Below are 23,217 nucleotides of genomic sequence, written 5' to 3' on the forward strand. Positions count from 1 at the left end.
TTACTTATTGCATTTTGTTGGTATTTCTTACATTCACAAATAAATCCGCAAGCACACGAATACTACTGTAGCATTTCACCCATGAGTATTCCGAAGGGAAGGTGGTGGCATAAAGGTATGGTTTTATATATCATTAATCAATCTATAATTAATTCACCATAGTGTAAAAAAGGGTTAGGATAATAATTAATTCACCATAGTATAAACAAGGTAGTGGACACAGGAGATTCATCTATATTATAATGTCTAGTACAAAATAACAATACGAAACTATAGTACAATTGTACTTCTATACTAATCATGTTTAGTATACACTTAACAAGTACATGCTAACAACATAGGACTTAGTTCTAGGCACCTAGGTACAGCAGAGAGACCACTCCCGGCTGGTCTGCCAGCATGGTTAAAGCATTTACGGACTATTACGTCATACCTGAACGTAGACGAATACAAAGGGTGGACATGACTGTCACCACCTGCCGCCTAATTCACTTTCCGTGGGGAACACCTGCATCCAACGATATTTATCTAACCTAAGCATTGTGCTTATGCCAGCAAATAATAGCACTAACCTAAGTTGGAGCTAGAGCAACCTATAAAGGTCATTTGACTATTACCATAGCATAGATCGACTAGCCTAGGTTGAAGTAGATATACAATGTATATACTACTCATAGAACATAAGCTCAATAAAGAAATATGTAAACTATTCTATTAATTCAACTATAGTCTTACAAGAAGAGTAAAGTACTAAAGACATACCCAAAACTCCGAACAAACTATAGGACCGAAGCTCCTCTAGACATATTTCTACTAGAACTATAGAGAATACAATATGGAAGAGAGAATTGCTCCTTCGGTGTTTCTTGTGAAGTGAAGAGCACCCCTCTATTATAGCCTTGTAATGATGGTTTTATGGTGGTTATGGGCCGCTAATCGTGCACATCTATCATTGGGAGTGGTTGAGTCGACACATGGAAGAGGAGTGCCAAGCGCGCCAAGTATGGTTCGGCCGAACCCATTCCACCGCCATCGCCCACCGACTTTGGTAGGAGTATGTTAGGTGGGCCCCTTGGTCGGTTCCCGTTTGTTTGACCCCCACATTAGGTTAGTTTGAGCTGACTTGTGGGCCCCTCAATCCGTGTGCTTGCATGTGATTCGCCGGAGGTGTGTTTCCTTGCTTGCCGGCCTCATTTTCCCTTTAATTTGACTATATCCATGTTAATTCTCTAATCCTAATACGACTATATTATTTCTGATTGATATACTTTTAGGAAATGCTAATTTTCCCTTGATTCATTGTCACACCTGCAGTTTCCCCTTTTCCGTAGTTTCTAATTCACCAATAAATTATCTATAGAAATTACTTTGGCTAACCTCGAGAAAACCCAAGTTAACAATGTATTTAATAATCTAATTTGTCAGGGAGAATTATTTTTTGAATTCTCTTTTCTCTAAAATCATTAACAGGATATTCACAGCACCAGAACCAATGTTGTTAATTTAACTTGTCAAGATTTGAAGTAATAATAATCTTTATCTTACGCTTTTGGTCATGAGTCATGCCCGATTCACTCCCCTCTTCGTCCGCGGTTTCATTTTGCATGATGAGTTGGGTCCTATTTCGTTCGCGGGTTCCGTTTCCGTTCCTTTCCTAAAACTCCTTATCCTATTTTCCCTATTCCTATTTTTCCTCCCCCTCTCCTCCTCCCACTCGGCCGCCGCTCCCCCTCTCCCATGCCGCGTGCCGCCCTTCCCATCGGAGTCTGAGTCGGCCTCCTCCTCTCCCCACTCTGCTGACTCCCCTCTGGCCCCATCTCCTTTAGTTTTTCCCCTCTCCTATTTAAGTTAGAACCCACCTCCCCCGCTATTTTCCTATTTGTTTTATTTTAGCCTTAGACCTAGCTAGCCGCTGCCGCCGACTAGCCCTAGCGCCGTGTCGCCACCGACCGCTGCTCTGCCACCGCTGGCCGCTGCCGCCGCCTCCCGCCGTTGCCGTCGTCGCCCTAGCGTCGCCGGTAATATGTTTTTCCTCTCCGTGTCATAGCTATTGCCATAATCTTTCCGGTTCTAATTTGTTTCCGTCCTAGGTTTTGATCTAACGTCGCTGCCGTCTCCGTGTGTTGCCGTCGGACTGTCGTCGCTGTCTCCTCCTCGCCGATAGTCTCGGTTTTGTGAGGAACCTATCCGTAATCTCCCGTTTAGGGTGTTAATTCTTTTTAGTGGCGGCGTTGAAACCCTAGTAGTTTAGCCGTCAAAACCCTAGCCTAGTGCCGCCGCCGCCGCTCTGTGTCCTAGCCGGCCGAGCCTTAGCCGCTGCCGTCTTGCCTAGCTGCCGCCGCTGCCGCCTGTGCCGGCCGAGTCGTGCCCTAGCCGGCGCCGCTCTGTGCCGCCGCCGTCGGCACCGAGCCACCGCCGCTCTCCCGCGTGGTCATCATGGTTTGCCACTGTGCTGTAGCTCGGTAGCCGAGTTGCAATCGAAATCGGTACATAACAACTGTCAACACATTTACTTTTGTGTAATTCACATTCATAGACACTATTTGAGCACTCATCACCTTAGGATTGCAAAACTTAATATAATTTCTTAGTTTGTCTTATCCTTCACCAAGCCTAGCAACTTGGGTTAGTTTTGATTAGATGTTATTTATTTTTAATATCGCCTATTAACCCCCCTAGTCGACATCTCGATCATATACCCATGTGGCAATGAAAGAGGGGAAGTGGATTGGATTGGTCCGCCATTTTCTGAGGGATGGTACTAACCTGGATCTAGAGGGAATATTATTTTTCATGGATCATCTGTAACAACCCTCTCTCTAGGACCATGTAGCCCAGCCCAACTGACGGGCGGGCCACTTACACATACCACTCCACATACACTTTTGTCCTTGCTTTGTGTAAAAGGGTCAACCCGGAATTGATATCATCGGAGAGAACAGACCTTATCAGTTGATTCCACCCTTGCTAAACTAGCAAGGTACTAAACATGCGCAAACAGCTCTCATGGACTACATAGTCCCCATCCTAATTGGGTCAGGATGTCACATCATCCCATATCACCCGTCCCCAAACTAAATACCTTGAAAAATGGGTTTGCCCCCAACCTGACACATCCCATCCTCCCAACCAAACACATGCTAAATAGTGAATAACACTCATGGCAAACCAGAAAGAAAACGACCTGCACAGATCCAGTCTTCTATATCCTGCCGTCTTCTTCCTCGCACACACATGCATGGCAAAAACACGAGCACTGGTAGGTCAGCAAACACTAGATGGAACTCAGCAAGTCCAAAACCAACTGACAAAAGTTTCTAAAAACTACAAAATAGAATTTTGGCAGCGAGGTGATTCTGTTTTCAAATGTCCCGACGGCAACAAAGACACTATGGCGATAGCGACAGTGGTGGTACTAAACGTGACAAGAACTCAAAACCCTAAACGACTACACGCTAAGACTAACAACATGACACAATGATGCAACACAAAACTAAACAAAGCAAAAACTGAAAAGAACAATTCTTTTGTTTTCTTGTATAGCCATTTTCTGGTTATAGGTAAAGCTCTTGATACCACTTGATAAACCCTGAGCTCCACTCGAGACACTCACGGCTTCGATTGGCCCGATCTTTCGGTGAGTTGATGATAACTACGATTTGGGAGAAACGTTAACGACCCAACTACAACCATATGAGACGTTGTTCTTGATGCATCTCTCCGTGGGTTGTTGAACATGCAATACAGATCAACCTTATTCCTACAAGCAAATTGAAGAAACAAGTAAGAACAAGATAAAAACAATATGAAATGTAAATAGCAGTTGAATAAAAATGATAAGTTGGAATTCCGTAACTGAAAAATGACGATCTGTTAAACTTTAGTTTAAACAAAACCCGAGAAACCCTGAAGGGGTACCTAGCTATTTAAGGGCATGGGAGTTGTTTGTATTTCTTATGATAATAGATAAATCTGCAAGCGCACGGAATACCGTTGTAGCACTTCACCTTCGAGTGACCCCAAAAGAATATTGAACTCAGGGAACATGTGTAATTTCCCTAAGGCTAAGACTATCCAAGGGCAACAACTTAAGGTAGGCAGGCTAGAGAGGACTTTCTATGTGTCTTAATTATCTAAGCTAAGCAAAGGTCATTTCATATCTATTACTTCGGGCACCAATCCCTGCTGGTCTGCCAGCGTGGTTCCGGCTATAGCTCTATGATGTATCCGAACGTGGAGGATTACTAGGCCGGGATTCAGGGCTGTCACCACCTGCCGCCTACCTATGACAAATCCGTGGGATACACAACAAATAAAGGTAACCTTTAACCTAGACACCACGTCTAAGTTATTAATAATTACTCTAATACTTGTACAGGAACTTCCTTCTTTATCCATAGTCCTAGTACTAGAGCACTTAGTATAAATACTAGACAATGAACCCGCAAAGATGAAAATCTATCTTACTTAAACAAAGTAATTAAATAACATAAGAAAGGAACATGAATGCTTACTTTATAGAAGATGTTCTCCGAACCCGGAGCAGAGTATACAAACAGCTCCGGTACTCCTCCAGAATTCCTCCTAGGAAGCTACACTCGTCGAGATAGAAGTCGGATGAGGGCCAAACTTCCGGGCACTCCTCCAGAGCTTCCCCTCACTCTCTACCTAATTCTAATGTACAAAAGATACAATAGAGCCTCTTATAATTCAGCTCAAAGTTGTGTTTTGGAAATGAGAGTGAAATCCTCCTTATATAGGCTCCAAATGACGGTTAGGGGCTTGGGAAATGACCAAAAGACCCTGCAACCGCCTTAGGGGAGAAATCCGAGCCGTCCACGTGAAGCCAGATGGCGGGAGGCGCCATGATTGGTTCGGCCGAATTGGCGGTTCGACCGAACCAAAAAACTGTCCTCCTGACCTCTCCTTTGGCCGGTAGGTTGCTTAATGGGCCCCCAACATCTTGCACATTGTTTTGGCCCAATTCTAAGTGGTTTTGGTTTATATATGGGCCCTCCAATTCATGTAAACGCATCCTGAATTCGCGGAGGTGCATTTTATCGCATGACGGATGTGTTTTCTCCTCAAATTACCTACATACACATATTTCACCAACACTAGTAGAAATGATTAGTAATAAACCCTACCACTATGTTGGATTCCATATTTTATTTCATTATATGCAAGTATTGATGGTCAAATATTATGATTTAAGGACCGTCAACAGGAGGACGACTAAGGATTCTCTTGGGTCGTGCTCCACTAGGTTGGGACTGTTGACAGCTATTAAGTATCAAATTCTCGCCGTCAATACCTGCACAAAACTGAATGTGTAAAACGTCTTACATAAGTGGTTGGGTATATTTCTAACAATTTCCACAAGTGTTGCTGTATATTTGGATGCAGGTGACAAACTACCAAAGTTGTGAAGAAATATACATAAAGAAGGAGGAGAATCAAACCTATATTCAAACCTATAGTGTTTTGGACCCAAAAACCTAATGAAACACCTCCAAATGAGCCCAACCACTATGCCAATGGACTGAGGGCCCACCAGAGAATGTCCAGGAGAATGGGATGGGCAGTGGCGTAGTTGTGGGGGTGCCGGAGGGGGCCAACACCCTCCTATCCGAACACCACCACCACATCCCCCTGTTTTTACTCTATATTGAGGTTAACTAAGATAGGTATTTATCTAGTTTATTTGTGCAGCTTAGAATTATTATTAGTTTAGTTAGTTAGCAAGCCTAAAAAACATTAGAATGAAACATGATCTACAAAATTAGTCTGTGATTTCTCATTTTTTTCAAAGTAAAATAGAAGATACTTATTTGTGAGATTATTTATTAGTTTACATTAAAAGGATATAGCAATAAAGACTAGTTCCAAACTTTCAATGATATTATTAAAGAGCTAAAATTCAGTTTTTTAAAGGACTAGTTTACGCATTGATTGTTATTAGCAGTGACTAATTGACCACCCTTGTCATCTGTTGACGGTCGTTACAGTCAAATTTCGACTGTCAATATGACTAAAATAGTGGAGAATTAGCTATGCTTACAATGCATATTTGTTTTCAAATAATATAGTTTCACTTGTACTTGGAGAATAACATGTTGCAAGAATTTATCAAATAAAATAAAGAGAAAGTGGAGAAAACCTCACTCCTAAGCAAGCAAATGGATAAGGAGGCCTCCGCCATGAGGGCCCACCTATCAGCCACCCTGTCGAAGCTTGAGGCCTGCTGGGCCGGCCCAGGTTCGGCGGCGCCCAGTCTGGTTAGCTCTCCACGTGGACATCCAGGATTGCTTCTCAATGACGGTTGTGAGGGTAAAATGGACATTTCACATGCCATTAACCGCCATACCACCCCTATAAAAGGAGGAGCTCATTCACTCTCGCAACACATTCAAGCAAGCTCAAATTCCTCTTCATACTTTAGTATTAGTATCTTAGTGCTAAGTGGAGTAGAATAGAATTTTGGTATGGCTCTAGCAGCTCTTGTGTTCTCTTCTGTAATACTTTCTATATTAATGAAATACTCTTCTTTATATATCTTCGGTACTTTGTTTAGTCTGAGTATTGTTCTTACTTTATATTTGTGTCGTACCAATTCTATGGGTAGTGTACCAGAGAGGTGCAATCATGCGGGTTTAATGTTTAATATATCAGTTGCTCTATGTCATGTTCACGGGTGTAGAGTAGTATTTTGTAATGTAAGCACGGCGCTTAGATTATTAAATATCATTAATTGGGCATATATGCTGCGGGAGAGTAGAGGTGGGCCGCTGATGGTGACAGCTCATTACGGATATTCCTCCATGTCAGTATATATTCCTAAGACAAATTCCTGGGGTGTGTACTCCTCCGTATTTAGCCCCGGTTGGACGGCTATGACAGGTTGTCGTAAGGAACTCGGCAACCCGGGGTGGTCTCTCGATGTACAAGGAGGGCACTGTTAGGGGGTATTGGCCACATGATTGTATACTAGCAGATGTAAACTAGGATTTGAGTGTATATTAGAAGTATAGGAATTGAGTGCTTTCTAATTCTTCTTCCACTTAGTTAGAATTACTCCATTACGAGGATTTGATTAGCTTTGCTTCATGTCACTCTACCCTACATTAAACTTAACCCCTGCTTAGACTTTGACTATTACAAGTAATGTATGTATAAGGTGCACTAGCAAAGGTCACTCTTATTATCTTCCGTTGGGATTAAAAATACGGTCTTGGAATACTTCCGGGTGAAATACTCCAATGGTAAATTCGTGCGCTTGCAGATTTCTTCTGTAACCATAAATATATATATATATATATATATATATATATATATATATAGTGGATCTAGAAAAGTTTTGGTCCTTGTTTAGATATAATGATCTGGATTTATAAAATATAAATTGTATCTTTATAATTAGATTTAATCCAAATCATGATCTCATACCGGTCAGCAAACCGAACTGTTTTGTTCCTGCCAACACACATGGGATATAGTTTGGGTCTGGAAACATGGACACAAAATAAATGAAAGATCATTTCAGCAACTATTTAATTGGAAAAAGGAATCAAAATCATCCCTTTCAAATCAAAATATGGAAAAGTCCAAATTCCTTCCTTATGTCTCTTCTCTGTTTCTGGCATCTTTCCTTTCTCCGTTAAAGTCAAGTTTGCGTCCTCTTTTCATCGGGTCTAGGAAAATAGTCCTAGCAGAAGTCAATTTATCTCCCTGTCGTTACACTACATCTTTCTTTTCTCCGTTAAAGTCAAGTTTGCGTCCTCTTTTCATCGGGTCTAGGAAAATAGTCCCAGCCGAAGTCAATTTATCTCCCTGTCGTTACAGTAGCTTCGTCAAGCTCTAGCAGAGACAGTGGCCTACACCCGACGCCACCCCAATCCTGTGCCCGATTCAACCAAACCCGTGGAGATAATCTCAAATTAGTTGAGCGCTTTTGATCTATATCTCCTACCCTATCTTTTCCCTCAAGAAATTGAAGGAAATACCATGGAAGTCGCTCCCGTATCGAGGTCGAAGTCGAGTTTACCTCTCTAGCGAACCCTAGTTTTATCTCTCTGGCAAACTTGAGTCGGATTCAACCAAATTAGCACCTCGACGGACAAAAATGCCAACAAAAGAGAGGTGATGAACGGAAAGTTACCAATTTTTTAATTAGTTAACACAATATTGGTGCTTCATATATAATAGGAAAATGTTCAGAGTGGGGTGGTGGAAAATTCACCGTACACCACCACCACTTATTTTATAGTAAAGCATGGATGTTTTTCCAATGCATCCATCCCCGCGATCATGACACCACACTCTTAATTAGATCAGCATACGGGAGTTTACTATTTTGGTATCTGCCTATCGCAATGGCACAACCAAACTTCCCAAAACATTAACATTGAAATTCACAAAACCTAGATAAATTTCGAAAAAAAAACCTTCATTTTGTCTAAAAATGTATCAGAAAAAACAAAGTAGTAAGAAAATAAAGTCAGAAAAAATCGAGAACAAATAAAATCCAAGGCAATTTAGTAAATCCCTGAATGATTCTCAAGAAAACATAAAAGCTAAGAAAATCCCTTATCTCACTACAAGAATATAGGTGTTTCGTGAAGGTGCTTAAAAAATATAGACCAGCTTGCAACCAATCCCGTCTCAGTAAATTCCTATTGAAAGTATATCCGCAACTGGGTGAGGATTTCAATGAATTCGTGCTTTTGCTGGTGGTCAATAATTTTTATTTAGAAGTCTTCGAAATTGCTAAAAAATAAAGAGGGAAAAATTCAACCCAACATTGCAGACCATGTGTTGCCCATGTGAACATTTGTGTTTATCCAAAACTAAAATGCATTAGCACATTAGTTATCTTACAATCATCATGCATAAGTAGTATTTACAATGTTAAACCCTGAAACTAGCTACCCATCGACAGCTGCCAGAATTATTGAAATTCAAATTAATTTACAGGTCAAAGCAAGCATGCGTTCAGTATATATACATAGTTGGCGGTACTTTCAATCTTACTTGTAGTAGCAAACTAACGACGTATCCAAGCAGCGCAGAGTCTTACTTAACAATAGTATCCCGTCCCATAGTATCCGTACGCAGTTCCAGCCAAGTTGGCGGCACCGAGTGCCGGCGGCGGCCGAGCAGCGGCGACTGCTGCGGCCGCCTCGGCTTCCATACGCGCTATGTCCGACTGCGTCCTCTCCTTGAACTTCCTGATGAACGTGTCGGCGCGTTCGTCCACCTTGCCGTCCTCCCCATCGTCAGGCGCCACGAGCACCTTCCTGCGGGTGACCGCAGGCTCGACGGAGCGTGCGGACACCGCCGTAGGCCATGCCCGGGCCGTCACAGCGGCTGGCGGCGGCTGTGGTGGTCTGGCCGGCGCCGGAGCTGCAGACTGCATGGACGACGGTGCGGCACGCGGAGTGATCTTGGATAGGAGGTAGGAGGAGGAGGCCATGATCAAGTTGGCCGTGATGATGGTCGATGACTCCAAGAGTGAGGAGTTATTCCGGCGACGTGACGGTGGCATGCTTAATTAGCTAGACGCGCCTTGTAGAGGGTGGAACTGGTGTTGGAATACGATTCTTCACGGTAGTACAGGCGACAATGGTGCTATTTATATGCGAGAATTAATGGAGAATTGCCATCTGTTTGGAGTGTTTGTCACTCTACGTTGTAATATTTAGGTTGCTATAGTAAATATCTTCGACATGTGGTGGTCCTTCCACGAAGACATGTTCCCTTGGACCCATGCCTATAATATGTTGTCCTTATCTTAACTGAGTTGTAGCAGTGAGCTTTTTAGGCGATCGATCTCATCTTGATTTTCACTACGCTAAACTCTAGGTGCGTTATATATCCTCAGGTGATCCATGGTTTACCAAACCAGTCCATATATTCTGCAACATGAGGGGGTCACTGCTATAGAAAACAGCATCATAGCCGTTTAGAAAACATCATGCCTTGAACCGTCAGCAATACTGAGCATTATTGCCAATTCATTTTCGATTTGGCAGGAGCTTGTTTGAATTGGCAGTAATATTCCATCACTATCTGTTCACGTTAAACTGACAGTGATAAGTCAGCAGTGATACATGTCTATGTAGTACTGGTTGCTGATCGTGGCAGAAAAAGACCATCTCCATCGAGTCAATAGTCAAGTACATTTATTATTTAATTTGGAAAGACTAACTTGTACATGCAAATTCATTTTTGTCGAAAACATATCACATGACCTCTCTCTATATTGGTTTTTCTCTATAGAATGCTCATTTTCAGTTTAACTCTAAATTAATCAACGAAATTTCGCTCGCTTAGCTCGTTACTGACAGCATATTGATTTGGTTATACCTTGGGTATTTAATTAATTATACTTTTGATTGTAATATGCATGGATGCATCCAACTTCTATTATTAATAGGAAAACCATGTTCTTCTTTTCGGATGTAATTAGCCATACGTAACCTTTGAAACAAATCATTGTCCCGAAGAAACGGCACCAAAACTTTCTCTTCAAAAATCTGGTTTACAAGTGGCATGGTGGGAGAATAGGATCAGATACGACCAAAGGAACAACGTTACGATTGCTTTTCAGATAAGATGGCCAAAGGGGTGATCTGTCCAGCTATTTGTTGGAGTGTCGCACATGTATTCCTGACAGGACACACTCGTCATGCTTTTCAGATAAGAGCATACGCAGTGTTGCACTTAGAGGAGGCATTAGAAGAGAGAGAAAAGGATAGACCACACACTGTGATATGTTTTTTAGCCGGTCTCAAGCAAGAGCTGGGTACTAGTCATAGGTCCCGATTCTACTGGAAAGAGCACATGACATGGCCCACGCGTCAGACAAATTGTGTCTTTGGCCTGTATGTAGGAGAGAGATTATGACTTTTCTTTATCTTATTTTAATTTATGTGAGGCCCACAATAAGTACCTTTGCCAACTTTATACACTGCATCAGTTCTCACGAGGTGCTATATCTGACATGGGTCCCACCTTTAGTATCGATGCATGCATGACACACTACACATGCTCTAACGTCGTCTTATTGAGTACAGTCTTCTGCGCGTTACTCCAATGCTGCACTTATCTTAATTGCCTCTCTAATTCAAAATATAAGGTGTTTTTTTTTGTTTCGTTCGGATAATCTTTGAAAAAAATGCTTCAATAATATATCATTTTTATGACAAAAAAGTATATCATAAGAAAATACTTTTGGATTAAAATCCATTAAATTCAGCTTTCACTGCTGTGAAGCATCTTATTAGTACCGGCAAGTCCGTACCAGTTACTCCCTCTATTCCATAATATAAGGCATAGTCAAACTTGATACGGTCTTCAAAACTAATCTTAGTCTTATAATTCTTATATATTACAAGGTTTATAGTAACAAAATTATAACCATATGAAAGTAAATTCAAATGTTAATCCAATGATATAATTTTTAACAAGTAAAAATTCAATTCATATTATTCATATTATACTAAATGTTGGTCAAAATATTTTGAAGGTTAAATCTTGAAATTTGTGAGCGCCTTACGTTATGGGATGGAGGGAGTAGTAGAAAAACTAGCACTAATATGGGATTTCCCACCCTCCGAGCCCCTACGCATCTCAGAAGTAGAAAAATGACATTGTTCGGGATCATTACTGACATTGTTTAATAAACAGCATTGATGTATTTAGTACTTCCTCCATCTGAAAATATAATATTTTTTTTCCTACAGAATTTGTCCCAAATATAACTTCTTCTCCACCAATATTCTCTTATCAATCAATCGCAACCCTATACCATTCAAAATTCCCACCAACCTCCACTTCTCAACCAATCATAATCTTCTACCGTTTAATTTTACCTACTTTTTTATAACCGTGTTCAATTCTAAAACTCCTTATATCCTGGAACTGAGGTAGTATCAATTCCCTACATGACCGACATAGAAAGGTAACTATTAGTGTCAGTTTTTGGGCAAACCGACACAAAAGAGCTGGTCGAAGGAGGTGAGTCAAGCATATTGGCAGAGCGAAATAAAGATTTAAGTGCCCTCCCATCCGCATCGACTCCCCTCCTCTTCCAGGCTCACACTCTAGGATTGCCTCGCCCTTCTCGCCCCACTGTGCGTGCCTCCCCCTTCTCTCCTCTTACTTCTGGTTTTGCCCCCTCATCAGCTAGTGAGGAGGCTGGGATGCTAGATCTAGCGACTCTAGCCTCCCCACCGGTGGATCCGTCTAGCCAAACTGAGGGCGCAGGCCGATCACCACTCGGATGCCTTCGACGCTCATCACTAGGCTACCTCCCTATCGTCAAGCCTTAGCTCCGCCTTATCACCCCGCCCCGTCCCTACCATCCCACACCTAATCTTGTTCTCGTCTACCCTGCCTTCTTCTCAGCGCTAAGAGGGGAGGAGCGGTGGATCTAGTTCGTGGGCAGCGGCAATGCATGTCACTACTAGAAAAATGATTTTTCATGGCGTTGGCCTAATATTTTCTCTGGCGGCGCCAGCAAGGTTTTAACGAGGGGTGGGAGGCAACGACCGCCAGCGAAAAAATATTTTCGTTGGCGGCTAAGTAATACGGGCCGCCAGCGAAGATTTTTCTATTTTCGCTGGCGGTACCTTCGGCGCGCCGCCAGCGAAAATAAGTTCATCTTCTCTGGCGGTACGATAACGTGGACCGCCGTTGTAGATGAAGCTATTTTCGCTGGCGGCGCTCTTTAGCCACCGCCACCTCTATCATTTTTTATGGCGGTGTATTACGTAGTCCGCCAGTGAAAATTGGTTCTCCTACATAAGGCCGTGCCCGAGCTGCCATGCCATTTGAGCACGATTTTCTCTCTCTTATGAACTCAAACATAGGGGAGAAGTTTTTGAACTCGAATGGTTTGATAGATCTTTTGTACCAAAGGTTAGTTATACTTTATAGTACTCCATTTCTCAAGTTTTTTTTCATTTTTATCCGTTCTACGTTGAGATTTTGCAAGGTCAAGTTTCCAAGGCATATTCGTTTTGATTTGTTTTGTGGTGCTCAAAACGGTCAAAATTTTTATGATATATTGTACATGATCAATGTATATAGATTTCGCAATGTTTTGATAGGTTTATTTGTAGAAGATCTATATGGCACGGTTGTTTTGTGCACTTTAGATCTATATCTGGTTATGGAAGAGAATTGAGAGAAAGAAAGAGGGTAGTTTGGTAATTTTGTCTAGTTTTTTCTAGTTGTATGTCTAGCTGTCATGTATTGGGAATATGGGTGGTAGGTTTTTTAAAAAAAATGAAGTCATAATATAGTTTTAAATTTTCCGTGTTTATACTAATTGTAATATTTTTCACAATGTTTAATTTATTTTTTTACATATTAGCGTAATTATTTTAATGTGACATATTATTAAAACTATTTAAACTAATTGTTAGTTTTTTTTTCTCAATGCATAGACGATGGCAGATAGATCATGGATGCGTAGAGAGAGATATCGTGCGTCATATATTGAAGGAGTCGACATATTTATGAAAGCTGCGAAGAAAAATGTTGTAGCTAAGAAGACAAATGAAATTAGATGTCCATGCAAACACTGCAAAAATCAGAAATTTTGGAATGATCCATCTGTAATCGAGCAACACTTGGTGACAGATGGATTTGTTGAAGGCTACACAAATTGGTCATACCATGGAGAAATCCCTGCAAGTTGTCAAGTTCCCAACCAAGAGATAGTAGTATAGGATGAAGTGTTCAATGACTGGAATTTCACGGTAGTAGAAGAAGAATCGGTTAATGATGATGGTTATGACACAGCTAATGATGTTGATGATGGTCATGTCACGGTAGATGATGCTAATGGTAGTGATGGAACTGCTTTTGATTTGGAGGAGATGTTGCACCATGCTGAACCTGAAGTTGTGGCTGGCTCTGCTCGTGGTTTGGATAATTTCAATGCATTACAAAAGGCATCAAAGGAACTTTTCTACGATGACGCAAAGGGTTGTGGAAAGGATTTCACATTGTTGCGTACGGTGCTTGAACTTCTGAGATTGAAGTCTAGAAACAATTTGTCCGATAGTAGTTTCAACGATTTGTTGGTTCTACTAAAAGAATTGTTGCCGAAGCCCAACTCAATGCCAACCAGCACCTATGAAGCGAAGAAGCTTATATGCCTGTTGTCATTGGGTGTGCAAAAGATACACGCGTGTGTTAACCACTGTATCCTGTTCCGTAAAGAGTACGAGGATTTGGACAGCTGCCCAACATGCAAGAGTAGTCGATACAAAACAAGCCGTAGCCAGTCCGAGGGTCAGGATGTTGTCCTTGACAATCTTGAAGAGTCCGATCCATGCAAAGACAGCAACAAAAAGAAGATTCCCCAGCTGGTCATGTAGTACCTTCCGGTGAAAGATCATTTGAAGCGTTTGTTCTCGAACCCGAGGAATGCCGAATTGATGCGCTGGCATCATGAAAAGCGAAAAAAGGATGGGATGATTCGTCATCCTGCAGATGCAAGACAGTGGAAGGAATTTGACACAAAGTACCATAAGTTTGCAGAGGACCCAAGAAACGTAAGGTTTGCATTGAGTATCGATGGAATGAATCCATTCGGTGACTTGAGCAGCTCACACAGTACGTGGCCAGTACTCCTAACCATGTACAACCTCTCAACGTGGCTGTGTCAGAAAAGGAAGTATATTTTGTTGACCATCCTTGTACAAGGACCACGACAACCTGGCAATGACATGGATGTGTTTTTGGAGCCTTTGCTGGAGGATATGCGCGATTTGTGGAAACACGGGATCTGAGTTTGGGACGAATTCCTTCGGGAGTACTTCACGCTACATGCAATTATCTTTGTCACCGTGAAAGACTTTCCCGCACTGTTTTACCTATTGGGGCAGATCAAGGGGAAGACAGGTTGTGTTATTTGTGTGGATGGTACTGTGTACAGGTATCTTAAGGGATCGAAGAAGCTAGTGTACATGCGGCACCGGCGTTTCTTAAGAAAGAAACACCCGTACCGCTCCAAAGCAGAATATTTCGACGGTACTGTTGAGGAAGGTGATGCACCAGAACCATGGAAGGGTGATAAAGTGTTCAGAATGACCAAAAACCTGAAGGTTGTTTTTGGGAAGGTAAAAAAGAAGGAAATGAATAAGCGGAAGAGAAATGATGCCGAAGTGCCAGTAAGCTCTAGCATGCCATTCAAGAAGCATTCCATTTTCTTTAAGTACCTTTCGTACTGGAAAGATTTAGACATACGCCATTCCATTGATGTCATGCACCTAGAGAAAAATGTCTTCGATAGCACCATTGGGACTATACTGGACATACCAACTAAGAGCAAGGATAGGCTGAAATCACGTAAGGACCTCGTGGATATGCAGATAACGATAAAGCTTCATCCTGTGGATGAAGGTAATAATGGAAAAGTGTACCTTCCGCCTGCTTGCTACACCTTGACAAGAGCGAAGAAAATGGCATTGTGCAAATCCCTACATGGGGTGAGAGTGCCTACTGGCTTCTCCTCAAACATTAAGCGACCAGTGTCGATGAAGGATCTGTCGCTTTCGAGCTACAATTCCCATGACTGTCATGTAATGCTCACAGTATTCCTTGCCATTGCAATTAGAGCAGTCGAACCAGTTCACGTAAAGCTGGTCATCACAAAGCTGTGCTATTTCTTCAATTCCATATCTCAGAAAGTAATTGATCCTGAAGAGTTAGGTCCTCTCCGGGCTTTCGCTATACAGACAGTGTGCGACCTTGAGATGTGTTTCCCTCCATCATTTTTCGATATGATGCAACACCTCATAGTTCATATCGTGCCTCAGATAATTGCACTTGGGCCCCTTTACCTGCATCAGATGTGGCCTTTTGAACGATACATGTCCATTCTAAAAAGCTACGTATGGAACCGCGCCCACCCAGAGGGATCCATGATAGAGGGATACACAACCGAGGAGGTCGTTGAGTGTTGCATTGATTACCTAAAATATGGGAAAGCAATTGGTTTACCGGTACCTCGACATGAAGGTAGATTATCTAGGAAAGGAACAAAAGGGAAGAAAAGAATCCACGACAATGACTACAAAAAAGTGAAAGATGCTCATTTCACTGTACTGCAGCAACTCGCATTAGTGGAGCCGTACATAAGCAACACCTGCAGGAATTACAAGCAACAAATGTGGGTCGATCTAATAGATGGATCATGAAGAAACACAAGCATCACTTTACTGAATGGTTCAAGGACCTCGATCTACCAGATGGCCATACCATGGAAGAAAGAATAATTAAAATGCTAGTTGACGGGCCATCAAGTGTGTACACCTCATGGCAAGCATATCATCTGAATGGATACACGTTTTACACAAAAGCGAAAGACAAAAGGAGTGCATGCCAAAATAGTGGCGTTCAAGTAGAAGCAATCGACACAACTGGGCAAAAGAGCACATACTATGGATTCATAGAAGAAATCTGCGAACTAAACTACGGGCCAAATATGTAGATTCCACTGTTTCGGTGCCAATGGGTGAAACACCCAGCCGGCATGTCTGTGGACAACTTTGGGCTGACAATTTTCGACTTCGACAACGTAGGCCACAAGGAAGACCCATGGGTGCTTGCCGATCGGGTCGCTCAAGTTTTCTATGTGACAGACCCATCTAATTTGAAGAAAGACATAGTTATTTCGGGAAAACAAAGTATTTTGGGAGTTGATGATGTCGAAGATATCGAGGCATACAATCAATATGAGAACATGATACTATTTACAGATTTTCGAAACAAGATACTACGCGTCGAAGAATCAATTGGCGAATCGCCGAAGCCATACATGAGAAATGAAGGTGTAGGGAGATATGTGAAAGGCTAATTCATGTGAACTGATGGATGATGAATATTTATGTATGAAGTGTGACATGCATGATGATGGATAATGATGAATATTATTTAAGTATTAATATGTGACATGATGAATATTTAAGTATTAATATGTGACATGATGAATATTTAAGTATTAATTTTATATTTTTTATTCAAACAATTTAATAAATTATTAATTCTTTTCCTATCATTATGATTCAAACAATTTATTAAATATTTTTATGGATGTTGAATTATTTATGTTGTGTAAATTTTATTTACATATATCTGCATTAAAAAAAGAAAAGAATTAAAATCATTAAACAATTTTCGCTGGCAGGCCAATAAGAACACTTCTAGCAGAAATCATTTTCGCTGGCGGTGAGATTAGGTGGCCGGCCAGTGAAAAACCATCGCCTATAAGTACGCAAACGACCCCAAAATTTTCTAAGTACGGCGAAGGCGCGAAAACCCTAGCGCCGCTAGGCTGCCCAAATTTTGTGCGCCAGCGAAAAACCCTAGCGCCTCCTCCGCCAACCGCCGCTGCCTCCTCCACCGCCTACTCCGCCGACCGCCTCCTCCGCCAACCTCGTCCTCCACCGACCGCCGCCACCTCCTCCAGCGCCTACTCCGCCGACCGCCTCCTCCGTCGACCGCGTCCTCCGCCGACCGCCGCCGCCTCCTCCGCCGCCTACTCCGCTGACCGCCGCCTACTCTGCCGACCGCCGCCGCCTCCTCCGCCGACCACCGCCTACTCCGCTGACCGCCGCCTCCTCCACACCGCCTACTCCGCCGACCGCCTCCTCCGCCGACCGTGTCCTCCGCCAACCGCCGCCGCCTCCTCCGTCGCCTACTCAGCCGACCGCCTACTCCGCTGACCGCCGCGTCCTCCGACGACTGCCGCAGCCTCCTCATCCGTCGACCTCTGCCGCATCGTCGCTGGTGAGCATATGATGAATGCCTGGGATATTTGATATGCATGGTTTGATGAATGGTTGATGAAATGCCTGGGATGATATTTGATGAATGTTTGATGAAATGCCTGGGATATTTGGGTTAATTCTGAATTTTTCAGTACAAACAGTACATATCCCCATTTAGCAAATTCTGAATTTGTGATAAACAGTACATATCCCTTTTTTCCTCTTCAATAACAGACAAACACTTTGATCGTTAATTTGCAGGGCAGCTCAAAACACACTAACACATATTCTTCTTTTTTCAGTGAACACTGCTCTTCTTATTATAAAAACTGAAAGTTCTGAATTTAATCTGAAACTCAAGTGCAAATGTGATTTAAATGCTGAAATATGCTGTAGAGAAAACTGAAAACTGAAATCTGAGATATCTTCATTAATTGAGTTTAGGTTCTCTGATCTGAATTAGTAATACTGAATATAGTTCTAAATCTGAGTTAGTAATACTGAATATAGTTATACACCTTTTTTAAAGCTATGGAAAAACACAATGAAGCACAACCCGCGGGTGACAAGTCCAATGAAACTGAACTTATCGGCTTGCAAGTAATCGCGGAAGAATTGTCGTCATCAAGCTCCGGTGAAGCAGGGAGTGACTCTTATCACTCACCGAGTGACCCTCATCCTTCTCCTCCAAGAAAGAATAAGGGCGGTGGTGAGGACGACGAGGTTGACTCGGATTACATTCCCCCTGAGCCGGTGGTACGTAACATATTTTGTTTATCCAAATCTAATTGTGAGTGCGGATTTTAACCGATGACACGTCAGATACAATTACAGAAGAATGCTCCACGCCGCTCAAAAAGGAAAGCGCAAGCCGCACCTATAGAAAGGGAACCAACTGTGGAAGCCGCATCTGCCGTGCGCCCAACAGCTTCTCGTAAACCCAAAAAAAGAAGAGGCGAGCGAGGCAAAAACGTGCTGTCAAAAGAAGTCCACGCCCTTACGCGGATCGGTGAGAAAGGGGAACCCCTATCGCCTGAAGATGTATGTTCCAAGTATAGCAACCAATGTGGGGCAATAGTAAGGGATAACGTGGAGATCACATTTAAAGATTGGAAGAAAGTTAACCCAGCTAAAAAGAACACGTGTTGGACGGAGCTGAAAAGTAAGTTTTCTTTTCCAGAAGGGACAGACGAAGAAGCAGCGAAGGATTTCGCGCTAAAGACTATGGGCAAGTTATGGCGAAACTGGAAAACGGATCTGAACACGAAATATGTTCAAAAGGATCGCCAACCTTTTAATGACTATGGAAAGATAACAAAGGCCTAGTGGGAAGAATTCGTGGCCTTGAAGACATCAGCGGAAGAAAAAGAGAAGAGCCAGAAAATGTTAGAACTGGCAAGAAAAAACATCTATCCTCATCATTTGGGATCGGCCGGTTACCGTCCTAAAGCCAAGAAATGGAGAAAAGAAGAAGAAGAATTAAAAAAGGCAGGCAAACCAATTCCTATGGAATATCATAACGAACGAGCCAGGAACTGGGTGCATGCAAGAACCCCATCTTTTAACTCGAAGGGCGATGTAGTCTTCAAAGATCCAAAGCTCCAGCAGGTAGCCAACAAGATGAAGGAGATCGTCACACAACAGAAGGATGGGATATTCGTGCCAGACAGAGAAGTGGACCAACTGTCAGTTGCTTTGGGAACCTCGGAGCACGGAGGCCGCGTTCGAGGAGTCTCCTCAAAGGCTAGTTGGAAGGATGGCTTCAAAGAAGATGCTGCTAGCTACAAGAAACGTGATCGATATAAGGAGGAGTTAGTGGCTAGCTGTAGGGCAGCAACATTGCAAGAATGCATAAGATTTTTTAACCGAAACCCGGAACTTCAGCAACGCGTTGATAGGATGCAAGATGCGTTTCCTATGCCCGATGTCCCTAGCTATCCAGTCGATGATATAAAGGAAGATACTCCTTGCAGACTGCTTATTCCGGTTAGAAGGACAGGAAAGACAATTCAGGTTGCAACTGGAAGGGCAATGCCAGGGCGCAGATTTCATTGCCAAGATATACCAGATGACTATGCCAAGGTAGAGGTGCGGACGGTAAATGAGGATCACAGGATGTACGAGATAGACTTTCCAACACCCGAGGATATCGTGTACCTTGGAGATGCAGTTGACCAGATAATACTATGGCACAAAAAGGATATTCAATTAGGATCAACGGATTCTCCGCCAAGGATACTGCGGTCACTATGTCATGCCTTGCGTAACATGGACGAAGAACCGGGGGATCCTCCAGAAGATGCATCACCTCGGCATCAACCTGAAAAGCAAGCCGATCAGCCTGAAAAACAAGCAGATGAACCAGAGCTTGCAAAGCAATCCAATCAGCCTGAAAAGCACGCAGATTAACCAGAGCTTGCACATCCAATGCCTGAGCAACTAGAGCCTGAGCAGCCAATGCTTGATAAAGCAGAGCTTGAAAGGGAAGAAGAGGTTGTACAAGAAAGGGAAAAGGAGGTTGTACAAGAGAGGGAAGAAGAGGCTGTAGAAGAGCACAAAGAAAAAAGTGCGCCCAAGAAAAAGTTTGTGGTAAAGGCATTCCCAGGAAGGAAGAGAGATATCAAGGGGAAAGCAAAGGATGTTTATGATAAAAGGAAAGCAAAAGGCCTGAAAATAAGCTTGGATAAAACTTTGAGTTTTATTCCTACTGTTGATGTGCCAGAACTATTTGAGAATGGCAAAGCATTCCTCCCCACATGGGAATTAGAAGAAGGACCTTGGCAATTAAAAAGGTGGCATGAATGGTACATGAAAGCAAGTAGAATAAAAGGCCTTTCATCATTTACAGTTGCCGTTTCAGAGGAGGTTTTCATGAGCGGACCATGTCTACTACATGTTAGTTTTAAGGATATGCATGTTCTCTACCGTAGGCAAAGACTCGATGCCAATTTGGTCGCCATTTGGTGTCTGTAAGTGCACGAGTACTAGCTAAATTGATGATAGTACCTATGCATTATAGTACTAACTAATTCGATCATCCATTTTTTTGAAGGATGAATTACGTCATAGCAGAACAGATGCGTGAGACTGTCGGCTTCCTAGACCCTTGCCTTATAAGTAAGCCGAACCACACCTTCACGCTAGATGAGAAGAGGGTACCGGCACATGTTGCGGCCATGACTCCCGAAGAGAGAGATGCATACCTGACAGAAAGGCATCAAGCTAAAATTCGCGATGTGGCTACTTACGTAGCTATAGCACTTGAATCAATGCAGGGCAAAGAATGCATCTACGCCCCATACGCCTTTGAGTAAGTTTTCGTATCTAATATCTACTACGAGTATATACTTAATCGCGGCTCGACTAAGGATTTTTTTTTTTTTGCAGCGACCACTGGATTACTTTTCTTCTATATCCAAAGTATAACGAAGTTATAGTCTTGGATTCTCTTGATAAAGACATACAATCATATCAGGAAATCCTCAGAATCTTCGATCTGTAAGTTATATATATATGGATGATTGTTTTATTCTCATGACAACATGTTGTTAGCTTTGATGAATCTAAATTAATTGTTTTCTTCAAGCAGTGCATATAAAAGGTATTACCAGGTAGGCGGACAACGGCGAAACGACAGAGATCAAATATACATCCGCAATAAGTGGCCGGTAATTAATTTTGGACGACATACAACTACTTAATTTTTTATAAATGCACGTGTATATCCATTTATAATTAACTAATATACCTTATATTGATGTCAAAAGTGTCACAAGCAACCGAAGGGAAGCGTACTATGTGGATATTATACTTGCGAGTTCCTTAGGATCAATGGTCAATATTGCAAAAATTATGGAGATGCAAGTAGATGCCATCAATACGTTTGTTAAATTAATTGCTAACTTTGAATTGCTAACAAGTTCTGTTGCCATTATCTCGATGCAGCTTCTAAAATTCCCCAAGAGTGATAGGGAGCTGGATGATAAATCCATTCAGAATATACAACGAGACTTGTGCTATTTCATTCACAATGAATGTTGTCACCAGCTTGGGAGGTTTTTTGATAAAGAAGGGCTTTTGGGCTTGCCAGAAAACGATATTCTTTCTAACTGGAGCAAGCATGCAATTTAAATTCAACGTCAATATCATTAGTCGACTTTTAAGACTAGCAGTAGTGGGATATAGTAGTAGTTAGCACATAGCTGATTTTGCTGTTTATATATGTGAAAATGTCCAGGTCTGCAGGTGATGGAGAAGAAGGTGGTGAAGTCTGAAATCTGAAATCTGAAATCTGAATTTACTTTTGAATCTGAAATCTGGATGGTGGTACCTCCTGCTATTTTTGTTGCTGCTGCTATTCTGATCTGAAAATAGATATTGAAATGCAGCACATGTATGTTTCAGACAATATATTAAAATTGAGATGAACTATGCTGCTGCTTCTGCTGATTGCGATTGAACTGATTCAGGTGAATGCTAGCTTTATATATATAGGGACATTTTATTTTGTAACTGAAACTGATCTGCAAGATGAAAAATGATGTGATGATGTCCCAGCTGTATATATGTGATGTATGGCTAAATATATGTGAAGAGCTGTAGGACTGAATATGAATACGAGCTATGAATCTAAGTCTGAATCTGAATTTAGTGCAGTTGCAGTACTGAACCATTGCAGATGGGATTTTCCAGGAGATGAGCTGTTTGCTGGATTTTCAGGAATTGGTACATTCAGGATTCTGTGCTGCAATTTTTGAATTTACTCTCTGAAATGGATATGTTCTGTTCAGAAATATATGCACATAAGTTAATAAATGGGTAGATGCAGAAATATATATACTTGTCCTGAAATTTATATGTTATGTTCTGAAAATTGTATACATATGCTGATCTGAAACTGATCAAGTGCAAATGTAATTTAAATTATATATATTCTGAAATCTGTCCTAGTATATGTTTTGGAGAGCTGTGGGTGAATTCTGAAATCAGACCTAGTATACTACCTGTGGGTGAATTCTGAATTTGAGCACAAAAAGATGTACTGTATTCTGCTATTTTTCTGAAATCTGAAATTATATAGCCAAATAGTGTAAGTTTTCACTGGCGGGCCACGTGTCAATAAATGGCTGGCGAGAAGTTTACCCTGGCGGCCCACGTGTCAACACACAGATGGCGGGCAGTTTTCTCTGGCGGCCCATGTGTCAGCAAACGACTGACTGAACGCATCTTTGCTGGCGGCTGTCCTTAGTCAGACGCTAGTGAAGCAAGTTTTCTCTGGCGGTTAGTACTAGCGAGCCGCTAGCGAAGAAAGTTTTCGCTTGCGGCTAGCTTTAGCGAACCGCCAGAGAAGAGATTTTCGCTGACGGCTCCATTGAGAAAGCCGCTAGCGAAAATAGATCTTCTCTAGCGGCTGGACTCCGCCAGAGAAAAC

General features: G+C 42.1%; 1 protein-coding gene and 1 long non-coding RNA gene across 2 annotated transcripts; one reads left to right on the top strand and one right to left on the bottom strand.

Annotated features, from left to right (window-relative positions):
* Nucleotides 1-8,835: 8,835 nt before the first annotated feature.
* LOC4340978 (uncharacterized) lies at nucleotides 8,836-9,627 on the bottom strand. Its single transcript, XM_015786523.3, has one exon. It carries the CDS (start codon nucleotides 9,542-9,544, stop codon nucleotides 9,077-9,079), a length of 468 nt encoding a protein of 155 aa, XP_015642009.1. The 5' UTR covers nucleotides 9,545-9,627; the 3' UTR covers nucleotides 8,836-9,076.
* Nucleotides 9,628-20,844: 11,217 nt separating this feature from the next.
* On the top strand, nucleotides 20,845-22,771 carry LOC107281379 (uncharacterized). The gene is made up of 3 exons (XR_003242720.2): nucleotides 20,845-21,096; nucleotides 21,174-21,284; nucleotides 21,376-22,771. It is a non-coding gene; the product is annotated as an uncharacterized lncRNA (long non-coding RNA).
* The last annotated feature ends 446 nt before the right edge of the window (nucleotides 22,772-23,217 follow it).

The sequence above is a fragment of the Oryza sativa genome, chromosome 6, assembly GCF_034140825.1.
Source record: "Oryza sativa Japonica Group chromosome 6, ASM3414082v1".
NCBI lineage: Eukaryota > Viridiplantae > Streptophyta > Magnoliopsida > Poales > Poaceae > Oryza > Oryza sativa.